We start from the raw sequence: 16,370 nt of genomic DNA, 5'->3' as shown, positions 1-16,370 counted from the left end.
CAAGCATCTGAATCCATTGTCAAGACCACATGAGTCACTTCCTAGGGATGCTGTTTTAGAGATCTTACCAGGTGTAGACCTGGAAATCCAATAGCCAGCCAACCTAAGTGAGATCTTTTGTTTTCCTTTATTTTCTTCTTTCTTTCTTTTCTTATTTCTTCCTTTCATTCTTTCATAAGAATTTGTATACGCTTCATGTAGCTTAAGAAATAAAATATTGCAAATATAGTTGAAACATAGATACCCTTTCTCAACCTCATTCCCCTCCTTTACTCTTAACTGATCTGATTTCTTAGATTCCCATTCATTTCTTCATATTTTTCTTCATGTCTCTGTCCCTATACAATGGATTGCATAGTGTTATTTTGCATTTTTTTTTTTTGAGACAGAGTCTTATTTTGTTGCCGTGGGTAGAGTGCTGTGCCATTACAGCTCACAGCAACCTTAAACTCTTGACTTAAGCAAGTCTCTTGCCTCAGCCTCCCAGATAGCTGGGACTACAGGCACCCCCCACAAAACCCAGCTATTTTTTGGCTGTAGTTGTCCTTGTTGTTTGGCAGGCCAGGGCTGGATTCAAACCCACCATCACTGGTGTATGTGGCTGGCACCCTAGCTGCTGAGTTACAGGTGCCGAGCCTATTTTGCATGTTTTAAAATGCAATAGAAATACCATACTATTTCTCTCCTGCAAGTGTCTTTTTTTCCCTCAATATTGTATTTAAAAGACTTATTCATGATTGAACATATCTTCACTTGTGAGATTTGTCAAATTGCTCTCCAAACTGTTTGCATAAGTTTCCCTCACTTGGCTCATTTTTTTACAGACTCTATGAATAAATGTCCATATCTCCTTGCTATTTGCTAATCACTAAGATAACTAATGAGGATACAAAGATGAATAAGACACTATCCCTGTTCTCAAGAAGCTCACAGTGATTTCAGGGAGGCAGGTGTGTAAATTAAAAATTGTAATATCATGTTTCATATGCTGTAATGAGTTATGTGTAAAGTGCCGTGAGCGATGGAGTCTGAGCAACTTGGGAAAGAGTTCCTGGGTGTTAGAGGGGAGAAAGACATACCAGGACTCTGTAAAAGTATGTGCAAATGCAAAGTGGATAACAGTATGGTATATTGGGAGGAGGGTGTTAAATTAGAACAGAGGGAGCCAAGGTTGACCCTAGAGAGATGGGAGGGGATTATAAAAGAAAAGCCTGGTATGTCATAGTAAGGAATGTTATTTACTCATGTAGGCAATGAATGAGGAGCCATTGGGTAGTTCAAAGCAGAAAAGCAGTATGATAAGGGTGTTTTAAATTAATTTGGTAATAAAGAATGCACTGGAAGGGAGAAAGAAACACCAAGATCCTGAACCAAACAAGGAGGAAGCATCATGCTGGTAGTATTTGGGAGATAGGATGTAAACTCTGTGAGGCAATAGCATACAAAGGGCTGCGGAGGTGGGACGGTCTTTCCCCAAGGGGTGCATAGTGTGTAGAGAATTTAAAAACAATAATCAAACTTACTAAAACTCAGCCTGCATTTTATTATCACCATGTGCCTGCAATTCTAAACAATGTCAATGACAAAATCCTCTTCCCTGAGAAGCCTTTTGTTGTTTAGTTCCAAGCAGTTGCTGTGGTTACTGTTGAGTTAATTATATAACAAGTATGTAAGCTTCAAATTAGCACAGTCCAATTACTCAACCTTTAGTAAACATTGTGTTTTATCCAGAAATCAATTTGGAGAACTAGTCCTGTAGTCCACCCCAACACAGGTTTAATTTAGGATTAAATTAGCTTGATTAACAGTTCAGAATTGTGTAAGGTCACTTCTGACCTGAGACTCCAATCTCCGTGGTGTTCCATATTCCTGCATTTAAAATACAGGTTCAAAATCAACCTTAAAAGCACAATGAAAAGGAAGAAGTAGAGCTGGAGCACACAGATTTTGTCATCTAGGTGCAAACCATACTCTGATCCTTGCAGAGTTCATTTTCTTAGAAGCACTCCAAACAACAAATTGCATTAATACAAAATACATTAATGTAGGGGTGGCACCTGTGGCTCCAGGAGTAAGGGTGCCGGCCCCATATACCGGAGGTGGTGGGTTCAAATCCAGCCCCAGCCAAAAATTGCAAAAAAAAAAAAAAATGTTTTTTAAAAATACATTAATGTAATTTCAAAGTATTGAACAATTTCTTTTTATGTTCTATAATTTTCATCATTAATTGAGATATAAGTAGAAAATGAATTTGGGAAAGATTATAAAGTCAATGTGGAACATATTTATTTATTTATTATATTTATTTATTTTGTCACCCTCAGTAGACCTCCAGCTCTTGGGCTTAGGCCATTCTCTTGCCTCAGCTTCCTGAGTAGCTGGGACTATAGGCACCGCCACAAGGCCTGCCTATTTTTTTGTTGCAGTTTGGCCGGGGCCAGGTTCGAACCTGCCACCCTCGGTAAATGGGGCCGGTGCCCTACCCACTGAGCCACAGGCACCACCCAGAATGTGGATCACATTTAATTCCATGTGTCTACAGAATGGAGACAGGCTTGTCTCATATGCACTTAGGAACAGTGTACATAACTGAAGTTCACAACAGAGGGTGACAAGGGGTTTGTTGAGAGATTAAGGATGAAATTGTGGGAGAGAGAGCATCATCCACTAGAGTGTGTAGAGAGAAAAGAGGGACCAGGCGATTACCCCAGAGAACACCAACCGAGAAAGAAAGACAGGCACAAGGGAAATCAGAAGAGAGGGTTGTCCTGGAAACCAAGAGAAAAGGGAGCTTCAAGGAGAAAATGTCAGCAATGGCAGGTACTGGAATGAAAACAAGTGAAATTGGAAAGACAAACCCACAAAGCCGTCACTGAGCATCACTTCAGGGCAGTTTCATTGTGCGTCGGCGGCAGAGCCAGACGACAGAGGCATGGATCAGCTGGCAGGAAGCAGAGCCAGCATGGTTGCTCCTATTTAGACCGGCTGGACAGGAGAGGAGGACATGAAGGGGAGGCAGAGTTAGGAAACAGGTTTTCAGAATCGGAGCCCAGGGGAAGAAATCAGGCTCACCTAACACAGGACTCAGCACCTGAGCCACCTAACTGTCCTCTTTGTCTCCCCTCAGCCCTGTGGGTGTGTGAAGGAGAGAGCTAGGGGACAGAGCAGGGTCTGAAGGCCAGAGATGTGTGGCTCTCAGAGCACAGAGAGAGGGCTCACCTTTCCTACAAGGAGGAGCTCGACCTCTTCTGAGGTGGGCAGAGGATGTAAGGGTGGGTCAGGACAGAGAGGAATTTCAAGACGCAGAAAGGAGCTAGCGTGAGATTTTCCACCCGACAGCCTCTGTGTTCTCATTGAAAGAAACAAGCTCAGCTGCTGAGAGCGTGTCACAGCAGAAGTTTGGGATGCGTTTCTCCTTTTCTACAAATTCACAGGAGCACTTCTTCACTGATGCAAGTACCTGTCAGGGAGAACACAAGGAAGGAAAGACTTTTTCCTGCCGGTCACTTTCTGCTCTCCATTTTGAGGGATCCAGGGTGAGGGTAGCATTGCTGTACACAAGGTGCCTTGACACAGAAACAGAAACAGGTCCGTCTACTAACACTGTGAAATATTCCAACTGAGAAAAGCACTATTGCCTTCCCTAAGTACACTGAAGAGAAGTCATTGTCTTTTATAGACAATTCTAACTGAGTTTCTTATAGAAAGAAAAAGTAATTCAGCAGTTGTTTGCAAGACAGTGGGCCATTAAATGGTAATGATCAAATTGGACCATCCATAAAAAGCAGTTAGCTCCGTGGGTGGTATTGGTCAATAAATATTTGTTGTTATTATTCATAAAAACCCAGATGGAGATGACAGAGATGCCTGTCATCCACAGCATCGATTCCTTCTAAGTGGCTAAGGAATCACATCAAAATCCCCCAAATGCCTGTAGTTCTGAAGTCATTTCTCTCTGCTGTTCTTATAGCTAGGTCTTGTGGTTCACATCTCTTCCTTTCTTGGAAATGTGTCCATGGCATTTGCCCCAGTAAATTAAATAAAACTGAGTCAGTTTTCAGATATAAAAAAAAATCTGGCAGAGGCTATGTTGCGTAACCATAGCTTGGAAGGCGAGGAGTGAAAAGAACAAGCCAGTTACAGGAGGCGATGTGAGGAAAACTTAGAGCCAGATGTTAGCAGGGAATTTATTTAAAAAAAAAAAAAGAAGAAGGAAAAATGGCACCACTGACACCCTATTATGTTATGTAAGTGGCAATTATTACTATGAATAAGCAACTAAAAATTATTTTAAATTACTTTTCAAAGAGAAAATTAAAGAAATGTTCGTCACTATTAATGAATATCATCATCCCCAGACTCAGTATTTCAAAAGGACAATTTGTATGGCTTTAGAGTGTGTAAAATCCTTGTCTGATCCTTTTAAATACTTCTGCATACTCCAGTTTTTTTGGTGACTACAGTCCAAATAGACATTTGATGAACAGGGTTCAGGGACAGTTATTTGGGATTTGTGGATGGAGTATTGGTTCTCGTCCATGAAAATGCCCACAAGGCCCATTAAAAGTGCTGAGGAATAACCAGCACGATTGGTGCTGCAGTAGTGATGTAAAGGTCCTGCTCACTCGCCACTCTACGAAATTAAAGGACCTGGCTTACGAGTGGTCAGCACAGCTCGGTACTCCTCAGAATTCCTCAGGACCTGAATCATTACTTCTATTTCACTGGCGATTAAATTGAAAGCTAGAGTGTTTCATAAGCCAGACACAGCGTAGCAGACACAGGTCCTATACAGTAAGCACAAAAGTGGCTCTGAGAACCAAGAGAAACCAGCCCCACCGTCTGTGTTTAGCTTTTGTCCTGGCTTTATTATGCCAATCATAAGAACAAATACCTTTGAACTAGATAAACCTCTAAGGAATGTTGAAACTGCTTTCCTAATCGAGTGATGGTGAAATCACTGTCAAAATCTCAAAGTTAACTTTGCCTATTAAAATGTGGGGAATTTCAATTATGCAAACGAGAGCTTAGACATACCCAAGGGAGGATACATGGGTAATTCTCTTCAGATTCAAGAAAAATCAATCAAGAAGGCAACTTCTTGGTAGCTGCAATACATTGCATAATGCATTTAACTCATTTTGGCACGTCAATTATAGGTTTGTATTTAAAAAACAAGGACATGTTTAACCTTACCTGCAAAAAAGTTAGCAATAGCTGAATTCAGGATTGCTCTCCAACTCAGATATTTTAGCTTTTATTTTTTTAGACACAGGAAAAAAATGGCCTGTCAGATGTTTACATTCATTAATAAATTCATATGTTCTCAGAAGTCATTTACTCCCTAGCAAAGGCTAAATTGATTTTTTTAATAGATGAAATTGTGTTGGTCCCCACTAGAGGGTCCTTGAATATTCCATGGTTCTTAAGTCTGCCCAGGTTTTAAGATGGAAGCCAGCATTGTGCAGAGCCTACAGATGCTGAGTAAGGGCATGCAGCTTTAGCTCCCAAATGAGCCTAACATTCTATCTCAAGGTGATTTTTATCATTTACTAAAACAAAAAAATGGGTCAGGTGCAGTGGCTCATGCCTGTAATCCTAGCACTCTGCGAGACTGAGGCAGGTGGATCTGTTGAGCTCAGGAGTTAAAGACCAGCCTGAGCAAGAGTGAGACCCCATCTCTACTAAAAATAGAAAAACTAGCTAGGTATTGTGGTGGACACATATACTCCCAACTACTCAGGAGGCAGAGGCAGGAGGATTCCTTGAACTCAGGAGTGTGAGGTTGCTGTGAGCTATGATGCCATAGCACTCTACTTTTTCTCAAAAAAAAAAGAAAGAAAGAAAGAAAGAAACTCGCTAAAACCAGGACTAGAGGTAAAATAATTTTTGCCTGGAAACAAAAGAAAACTGGATTCATTATATACATACAAAAACCTAAGTGGAAAGATTTAATGTGGGCTAATTAGGAATACTAATATGGAAGGTAGCAGTGACTCTGGACACCAGTGAATGAATTTAGAAGGTTATTGCTTTTGTCTTATGCTTTGCACTTTAAGTCTCAGTAAACTAAAGCAAAAATTGGTAAATTGAAATTCTAAAAGTTTAATTCAGAAAGCAAGATGAGTTGAGTCAATAATTGTAAAATGTTTATAGATTTTTGGTCAAAGACACAGTGCAAATATCTGTTCCAACTATAGATCAGATCCTATTTGAATAGGCACCCAGGGCTGTCGAGTGTGTTCTTTGTAATGGAATTTTGTTATCAGTAATTTATTATAATTCGTTAGACTGAAGGTTAGTGTCTATTCTTTAGGGCATTCAGTACCTAGTGAGAGACTTCAGGATTGTCTCACATCCTCAAATGGCAACTTCAGGCTCTTGCTAAATTTTGTCAATTTTTTCCCATTATTATTTTGTTTAAACAAGCAATTAGGGACCTTAGATTCCTAGGGAATGCTTTTAGAGCATTTAAGTTATTTAGTAAATCAGACTTCTTTTTTTTTTTTTTTTAATTGTTGGGGATTCGTTGAGGGTACAATAAGCCAGGTTACACTGATTGCATTCTAAAGCTCTCAGAGTTTCAGTATCCATGCAAAAGTAGTGGCTTATGGTCAAATAATTAGCTCCTTTGTGACAGTATTTGGGAAACAATGAGATTTTTATAAAAAATTTTAGCCTAAAATTTTGTTATTTAGTTTGGTACTCACTTTGTACAGTAACTCCAAACAACTTTTACATTTTGCCACGCCCAAATCATTCAGACTGGACTATCCTTCCAAAGAACATGTTTTAAATATTTTGAGAAAATTCAAAAAATGTTCTGGGCCAGGCACAGTGGCTCACACCTATAATCCCAACACTTTGAAAGGCCAAGGCAGAAGGCTGGCTTGAGGCCAGGAGTTCAAGACTAGCCTATGCAAGAGTAAGACTCCATCTCTGCAAAAACAAGAGAGAGAAAGAAAAATTAGCCATGCATGGTGCTGCATGTCTATAGTCCCAGCTACTCAAGAAGCTGAGGAAAGAAGAACACTTGAGCCTAGGAGTTTGAGGTTCCAGTGAGCTATGGTGACACCATAGCATTCTAGCCTGGGAGACAAAGCAAGGCCCTGTCTCAAAAACAAAAAAGAAAGTGTTCTATATAGTGACAGTGCTGTTGATATGAATCTAGTACTGTCAAGAAGACTTCTTGAAGTGAAAAGAAAAATGATCAATCACTTGTATAAATATTATCCTCTATTAAAAACAATCTCAATTCATTATAATTATATCTTATGAAATAATAAATATTATGACTAGATGATAAAGCACTAGAAATAATGCCTTCTGCAATAATGAGAAAGCATCCTGCCATCCCAGTGCCTTTAAATACGAGCAGCACATATGGAAACACCACACTGATGTCCTCCTGAAGTTCCATCTAGTTCTAATTTCTGTAAATGTAAAATAAGATGAGTACAAATACATCAATGTTTACTCTAAGCTGGATGGGCCTTGTGCTAATCATGAGGAAGTAAGCAGATGGGAATTTTCATGCTTATTCCTCAAAGGTAGAAGTAAATGGTATCGATTAACTCAGTTATAATGGTAGAGCAGGAAGCAGGCTATAATAACAGGGTCACTGAATAATGGAGAGCCAGGAAGGGTCTACAGATGACTTAGTGGAAAGCAATCGATCAGTATGACAATTTGGCTAAAACAAATTGTCTAATTTATTAATATACACATACTAATAATATGTTAATAAATATTAACATTATAATATATTAATAACTACATATTTTTAAGCATTGTGTCTATTATTTTTTTCTGGTGTTTAAAGAAGATATTTTACATTTTTTATCCATTTTAGCCTGCTTCAGAATGTTCATAATAGCAAAAATTTGGAAATAACCTGAATGTCCCCAAGAAAATAATTAGCTTGAATATACTAAAGGTACACCAGATGGTTAAGATCTGAAATGTAAAAGAAAAACAAAGAATATAAATACTGAATTCACCATTTCTTATTTATGCTACTTGGTCTGAGTAGTTAGTCCCTGTAAACTATAAAGTCCTCATGAGTAAAATGACAATAGGGGATTCTCCCACGAGGGCTATCGTGGGGTTAGGTGACAGCAGTATCATTATGCAATATGGCTGACACCATGACTTAAACATGGTAGATATTCACAATTAATTAAGTGTTCAATTAAATAAATAAACTTTATGCATTTATTTATGAGGGGCAGCAAGTTGTAGTTCTTCAAAAAGAACAAGATTTTAATCAGTCTGAACCTTTTACAAAGTTGTATGACATTGGTGGTAACTATATCATCATCATCATTATCCTTGTTATTACTATCAATTTTTTGAAAGGCCAAGGCACCATCCCAGAATGGACAGAGCCTCTGAATGCTAAGGTTTCCCACCCATATGTTTTTATAGTAGTCTCCTGTAGGACAGTCTTCTCACATCAAAAAGAGGGTACAGTGTGGCCCTCTATATCTAAAAATATAATGCTTTTTCTCTTGCTCTCTCAAACATACACATACACAAACACCATCTTTGTTTAGAAATTGTGGAGAATCTTCTAAAAGGAAATAGACAAAGGCCAAGAGTGGTGGCTCATGCTTGTAGTCAATCCTAGCACTCTGGGAGGCCAAGGTGGGTGGATTGCTTGAGTTCACGAGTCAAGCCTAAGCCAGAGTGAGACCCACATCTCTAAAAATAGCCGGGCATTGCAGCAGGCACCTGTATTCCCAGCTACTTGGGAGGCAGAGGCAAGAGGATCACTTGAGCCCAAGAGTTTGAGGTTGGTATGAGCTATGATGCCACGGCACTCTACTGAGGAGGGGGAAAGTGAGACTTTGTCTCAAAAAATAATAAATAAATGGAAATAGACATGTTTTTACTTTGTGGGAAGACCATTCAGTTTCACAAACCTCTAAACAACATAGGTGTTAGAATTACTAAGAAAAAAGATTTTTAACCAGGAGCAAAACTAAAAAGAAATACAGTGTCCATAAAGTTCATGTGCAATTGTACCCTGTATAGCTCTGCTTTCCTTCTTGAAAGTATCTGCCTATTAATATGATTTAAAAGGTCAATTTTACCAATTCATTCAGAATTTTGAGAAAATATTCAATAAAAAAACATAACAGGACTCTTTGGAGCCATGAAGAAATATTTCCACATGAAAGAAATAACCTTAATGAGTTCTTCCTTCAGGATACTCAAACTTCTCTTGAGCCACTTAACAACTCCATTACAGAAATCCTCTAAAGTTCTACAACACAAGGCCCAAGGTGTCCAGTACGTGTGATCTACAAGTGGCGTCAGAAGTTCCCCACACCCAGAGCTTCTGGATAGGGGAATTGGAAAATATAACTCAGATGGACAAAGCCTAGCAGGAAAGGAGTTTTCCAGATTTCTATGCCCCCCTCCTCTTGGCAAGAGGACAGATGACGGCTCAACATGTCCCATAATATGCTGGAGACAAGGCATCCTTCAGCCAAGGTCATAAACTTTAGCCTGGGGAATGAGGGACTCTCCTCCTGAACCTGGTGCAACACAAAGATTTCATTGTGCAACAGTCCAATCTAGGCAGTGGCTGCTGGGCTGTGGAGGCAGATTTGAGGCCAAATATAGTGCCAGTGGAGAATGGTAGATGGGGTATCAGTAGAAGCCATTGGTTTTCAACATCACGTGTGCCTCAGATTTGCTATCCTGGTCCAAACCATTCAAATCACCAAGTGTTCTTTGAACAATTAACATATCGGCACTGTGAGAGGTGCTTTCCAAACCTGGTCGAATGTGAGAATCTTCAGGAGCTTTGAAAGATGCAGACCCTTCACAATGTTGCTATAAATCTAAAGTTACTCTAAAATACAACCTTTACTTTTGTTAAATGCAGATCCCTTGGCTTCACTGAATCAGAAGCTCCCCAGATGGTCCGTTACAGAGCTTGGAAACCATTGTTTATAAGGCTTCTGAGAGACATAACTAAAATATAGACCCTTACTATGCTTACCCACTCCTCTTATAATCAAAACCCTATAGTAACATCACACTGCAGGCTCAAGGTGTCCAGTACGTGCAATCTACAAGTGGCGTCACAAGTTGGTGCAGTATATTCGTGGATCATCTCATCAATTTTATGGATGGTAACCAGGATATATTTTTAAATAAAATAGAGACATTTGAGATACATCACACATAGTAATTTGTGAATCTTTTTTCTGAGATACATAGAGAATGTGGCCATATATTGATAGGTATATCCAGATCTACACGAGTTAGACACAGATACCAACAGAGGGACAGAGACGCCTGTCTGTGTCCTGCATCACATACATGGAAAGCAGGTATGTTTTCCACGAGACAAAAGCCAAGACCATGTGAAATTCAATGACCTAATAAAATGCTTCCTGCTGAAATCTTAATGCCTTTCTCTCTCTTTTGTTCCCTAATGAAAGCTAAGGTAAAAACATACCATAAACCACAAACTTTCCATTGTAAATTATAAATTGGTCCCCTCTCACCTTTATTTCTTTAACTTGCCTTTTCTCCATGGACAAATGTCATTATTCTGTATTAAACATCCTCCAAATGGAATATGTTACATTTTATCCTTTGAGTCTAAATTGATGGTGTTTTCATACTGTGAATGGTGTCTAGTGATTCTTCATAGAGAAAAAAGCAAGAGGAAGTGGGTTTGCATAGCAGACAGAGGGACTTCAGCCAGATATTAATATAATGAAAAATTTCCTGGTAGCCAGGGCAGTACAGACTACAATGGGTCGATGGGGGGAGGAGGGGTGATGTGAAATCCCGTTCTCTGTAAGTCTATGAAAACAAACCAGATTCTTATCTGTCTGGAATTCTTTAAATGTAAGCCTGTCTGATAAGCGGGGAGTAGACTTCCAGACCTATAATGCCATTTTTCCCTGAATCATTGAAACGTTCCAAAGAACTATCAAATATATACTCATAGATCAATCACATAAACCAGAAACGTTTGCATAGTGTTTACCCACTGGCACCCTGGTGACTCTAGGGAAAAGCAGTTCATGATGGTGTAGGTCAACTGCACGTCGTGGAGAGTTTAATATCCCCACAAGCCACCTAGCATCTCCGGGTCTCATTAGCTCATCACTAGAATGAAGGAAAACAATATGTCCCTCCCAGAGTTATGAAGATAAATGAAATACATATCTGAGCAGCACCCACACAGAGAAGGGTAAGAATTCATTAACTTTCTTACTCCTGCCTTTAACACATTAGCATCTAAAGAAATAGGATTTTTAAGAGCTCAAGTTCATGAAACATCGAGCTCTGTTCTTATGTTTTAGTCAATACCTCTGAAACCAGAAGTCTTTTTTTATGGGGCACACAGTGCAGTTCCTGACCCTGACTAATTCTCAGTCATGGTTTGAATTACTTTGGTTTGGTTTGGTTTGGTTTGGTTTGGTTTGGTTTTGGAAGAAAACATTAGAAAATTTCTTTCTCTCTTCCTGTTACCTAATAACTTCTTAATCTTACAATGATGGATCTTACAATTTTATAATCATTGTAAGATTAAGAAGTTATTAGGTAACTTCTGTGTGGGTACTTAGTTTCCTGAAAAGTAAAAGAAGAGGGGGGAAAAAAGGGTAAAAAATAAAATTGTATATACATCATCTATTGCTGAATGGAAGTATAAATAGCTCACTTTGGTAAATAGTTTATTTTAGTGTGCTTTGTATGGATCATTTAGTGTGTTCATTTTAGAAATGTTTAAATAGTTTAATAGTCATCGTCTCTTATTCTTCTCAGAAAACATTGACCCCAATCGATCTTTTTAATAATTAAATGCTTTTGATGTGTCTGTTGCAGCTCTGTGGCGCTGGATTCTTTCGTAACCTGGCAGGAGAATGTGCGCCTTGTGACTGTAACGGGAATTCCCACGAGTGTCTGGATGGCTCTGGATTCTGTGTGGTAAGTCGGGGCACCCACCACCCCTCACGTGCTTCACTGGGCCTTTGTATCTTGGGTGAAGATAAAACATCTTCTTGGATGTTCCAGCTGCATAGGAGCACACTGCTAAGCACACCCTCTTTATCTCACCCTTCAAGGTTCCCTGTAAAACATATCATATTAACTATTTCTGATTGTAAGTGGCTGCCAAGGCGTTTACATGAATGTGCATGAGCCCCAGGAGGTTCCTGCCTTGTCACCCTCAGCAGCTGGTTTCCTGTGGTAGACCAATGGTGATGGGACCGAAAATAATACACGGAGGAGGAAAACATTCATCCAGATTCCTCTGTCATAGTATAGTTTGCCATATGTTTGGCTCCACTCCACACAAAGCAGGAGCATAAAACAGTTGTTGCATAGCCTATTTTAGAGCTCGAGGGAATCAGATCTATAGATCAAAATTAGTTTTTTTAAAAAATGTAAGTTTAAACCAAATAGGTCACGAAAAAGAAAGCTTTGGCCTTGTGGTCTTTGTCAGTCTGTGTTCAAGCTCCCAGGAGACTTTTTTCCCCCTTAACTAAATGAATTCTCCAATAGACTGTTCTTCAGTGAAGCAGAATAAAGACTTGTGAAGGGGATTCAGATGCCTCCTAGCAAAAAAGTACTTGCTACATATTTCCTATTTTCCATTAATGGACTGACAACTTAGTGAAAATGGATTTTGAAATATTTACCGGAAGTGGCTTCAGCAGAAGTCATAGGGGACGTTCTGAGCACGGTTCTTTCATGAGCCATATAACATAGTAGAAAAATGTGCTTCTTCAAGCTGCTATCTAGCAAAAGGGGCTTTCCCAAACTACAAGAGTATTTTTGCATAAACGATAAGAATACTTATTTAAATATACTCAAAATTAGCATAATTGTCCATATTAAACACATAACTTTTATTACAAGAGGCCTCTAAGGCCATTTTACAACACAAAGATACTATTTTACTCACACATTACGTTAAGGTGCAAGTTAGGATGTTTTCATTTATTTTCAACCTAAAATTTGACATTCTTCTAGGGGCAGAGAATTATGAGGCAAAATGCTAACGGTTTCTATCTCTTTGTAGTGTTTGTTTAGTCCTGATACTTGTTTTCCCCTCCCCCATCTTCTTAAATAACCACGGCATCCAGGATGTCCCCTGCACCAGTGTAGGCCCTGCAGCTGCCGAAGTCTCCCCTTTTCTAATGCTTCCATCTCCGGTTTCCTGTTATTTTAATCCCAGTGACACTTAGGGAAAAAAAAATCCCCGGATACACTTGAACTTCTAATGTACATCTCTGATAATTTGACCAGTTAAGGCTGTTTGTTATCTGGTTTATTAAAATATAAGGCAATAGAGATTTTCAGGACCCTCAGCTGCTGTTAGGCCATCACAAAGATGGAAGACTGAAGTAAATTAAAGAGAAAACATCCCACCTGCTAGTGCCTATGGAGAGCGGTGACTGAGCTCCCATGCTTCTTTACAGGGACATGCTCAGAATAGGAACAGTCAGGGTTTTCTCTCTGACCTAGACATGAGCTATTGAGAGGGACAGTTATCATGTGATTCCTTTCCAGTTCCTGGAGCACATGGGGTTCTAATTAATGTTTGGAGATGGACTGGAGTGTTAACATTTATATGCACACTCAGAAGTTGCCAATCATCTTGCCCTTACTTTGTTCCAAGACAGAAAATTAAAACAAAAAGAAACAGCCACTCTAATCACCTGAATTGTTGTTCCCCCATCCTGCCCTGTCCAGAGGGAAATATCTTTTCCCCCTGACTCAAGTAATATATGCTCAGATAAGAAAACCAACAAACAAAAAATAAAGATAAATATTGCGTTTGAAATACAAAGAGAAAATCACCTACAATTCCATCCCCTAGAGCTACACATATACTCATATTCTTATAAATTTAATTTAGAAAGGAAAAAAGATATCATTTGCATTTAATGAAATGTAAGTGAGGGAACAGAAAAGGCTTGCAAATACAGAAAGAATATTTTGACACTTGGTTGGTGAATATATTAAGGGCATGGTGTCATATTGGAAGCAAACTCATTTTTTTTTCTGTTGGCTTTGGCATCAGCCTACTGATGTACCATTCCAGGTTCCTCACCTCCCTCAGCTCCCTCCCTGTGGTTCATTCTGAGCTCTCAGAGAGCCAGACAGACTGAGACTCCAACACTAGAACTTTCTTGTAGCTTACTGTGCTTACCAGCCTTTAAATCAGCTCTTACAGGTCACCTGTCTTAACTCATTTCTCCCATCTCCCATAAGCAACCAAAAATAAAAGGTCTTTTATTCAATTTTATCTTGTTTTCCCCCCATTTCAAAGGCTTATAAAATATATGTACCTGCCTTATACTCCTCAGCTGCTTCAAATTCTTTCTCAATTCCCATGTCCAATATTTAATTTGATCTTATAATTTATAGACCAATTTTAACAAGCTATTTGAGCGAAGCTGAACTAAGTCATTCGGCAACAAAATTATGCTACCACTTTACATACACACAAAATATTTCTTCACTGGTGGAACACTAGTCTTTTAAATACAGAAAGGTGGCTAAGTGAAAAATAGCGTAGGAATCTAGTATGTCTTGAGTGTCTTCCAAATGGAACAATTTGCATCTTCTCAGAACTGCAGTGCCTTGCACAAAAGGTCAGCCCAACTCCAGTGCACATGGCCAGATCTAGGAAAGTTCCAGAAGGAGGCACAATATAGGAACTGAATATAGGGGAGGTGAAGAAGCAGACAGAAAGAGACAAGTGGCAGGTGGCAAGAGTGCATGGTAACTGATAATCCATATTTCATACCAGATCAAGAAGTTAGACACAAAGAACTAAAAAGGAGCCCTAACTAAGGCCATTTGCTATCTGAAAAACTGGTGCTTAGTCATTAGGAGAAAGTCAGGAGTCAAATGAGCAGAATTAGAACCAAGAAAATCCAATTTGAAGATATACAATCACATCATCTGCGAAGAGCAAAAGTTTGATCTCCCCTGACCCTACGTGGATACCCTTGATCACCTTTTCTTCTCTCATTGCGGTGGCTAAAATTTTCATTACAATGTTAAAAAGCAGTGGAGACAGTGGGCAACCTTACCCGTTTCCTGATCTGAGTGGAAATGATTTCAATTTAACTCCATTCAATACGATATTGGCTGTGGGTTTGCTGTAGATGGCCTCTATCAGTTTAAAGAATGTCCCTTCTATACCAATTTTCTTAAGTGTTCTGATCATGAAGGGCTGCTGGATATTATCAAAAGGTTTTTCTGCATCAATTGAGAGAATCATATGGTCTTTGTTTTTTAATTTGCTTATGTGCTGAATTATATTTATAGATTTACATATATTGAACCAGCCTTGAGACCCTGGGATAAAACTGACTTGGTCATGACGTATAATTTGTTTGATGTGTTGCTGGATTCTGTTTGTTCGGATCTTGGTGAATATTTTTGCATCTATATTCATTAGTGATATTGGTCTAAAATTTTCTTTTCTTGTTGGGTCTTTTCCTGGTTTGGGGATCAGGGTGATGTTTGCTTCATAGAACGTGTTGGGTAGTCTTCCTTCTTTTTCTATATTTTGGAACAGGTTGAGTAATATAGGTACTTGTTCCTCTTTAAAGGTTTGGTAGAATTCTGACGTGAAGCCATCTGGTCCTGGGCTTTTCTTTTTAGGGAGATTTTGTATGGTTGATGCTATTTCAGAACTTGATATAGGCCTGTTCAACATTTCCACTTGATTCTGGCTAAGTCTTGGAAGGTGACGTGCTTCCAAGTATTGGTCAATTTTCTTCAGATTTTCATATTTCTGAGAACAAAGTTTCTTGTAATATTCATTAAGGATTTTTTGTATTTCTTAGGAGTCTGTTGTTATTTCGTCTTTGTCATTTCTTTTTTTTTTTTTTTTAATCATAGCTATGTATGTTAATGTGATCGGGGAGCACCATACTCTGGTTTTATAGACAGTTTGACACATTTTCATCACACTGCTTAACATAGCCTTCCTGGCATTTTCTTAGTTATTGTGTTAAGACATTTATATTCTACATTTACTAAGTTTCACATGTACCCTTGTAAGACGCACCGCAGGAGTAATTCCACCAATCCCCCTCCCTCTGCCCATTCTCCCCCCTCCTTCCCTCCATCTCCCCCTTCCCCCTATTCTTAGGTTATAACTGGGTTATAGCTTTCATATGAAAGCCATAAATTAGTTTCATAGTAGGACTGAGTACATTGGATACTTTTTCTTCCATTCTTGAGATACTTTACTAAGAAGAATATGGTCCAGCTCCATCCATGTAAACATGAAAGAGGTAAAGTCTCCATCTTTCTTTAAGGCTGCATAATATTCCATGGTGTACATATACCACAATTTACTAATCCATTCGTGT

At 39.0% G+C, this 16,370-nt stretch overlaps 1 protein-coding gene across 1 annotated transcript in view; it reads left to right on the top strand.

Moving 5' to 3' along the window:
• The window catches only part of LAMA4 (laminin subunit alpha 4), a 162,193-nt gene that overhangs the window by 26,486 nt on the left and 119,337 nt on the right, over nucleotides 1-16,370 (top strand). The window contains exon 2 of the mRNA XM_053591244.1: nucleotides 11,857-11,958. Within this exon, the coding sequence (XP_053447219.1) occupies nucleotides 11,857-11,958 (102 nt within the window). The remainder of the gene's footprint in view (nucleotides 1-11,856; nucleotides 11,959-16,370) is intronic.

This window comes from Nycticebus coucang, chromosome 5 (genome assembly GCF_027406575.1).
Source record: "Nycticebus coucang isolate mNycCou1 chromosome 5, mNycCou1.pri, whole genome shotgun sequence".
Taxonomy (NCBI): Eukaryota; Metazoa; Chordata; class Mammalia; order Primates; family Lorisidae; genus Nycticebus; species Nycticebus coucang.
Note: the sequence above shows the minus strand (reverse complement) of the source record. Positions and strands in the feature narration are given on the sequence as shown.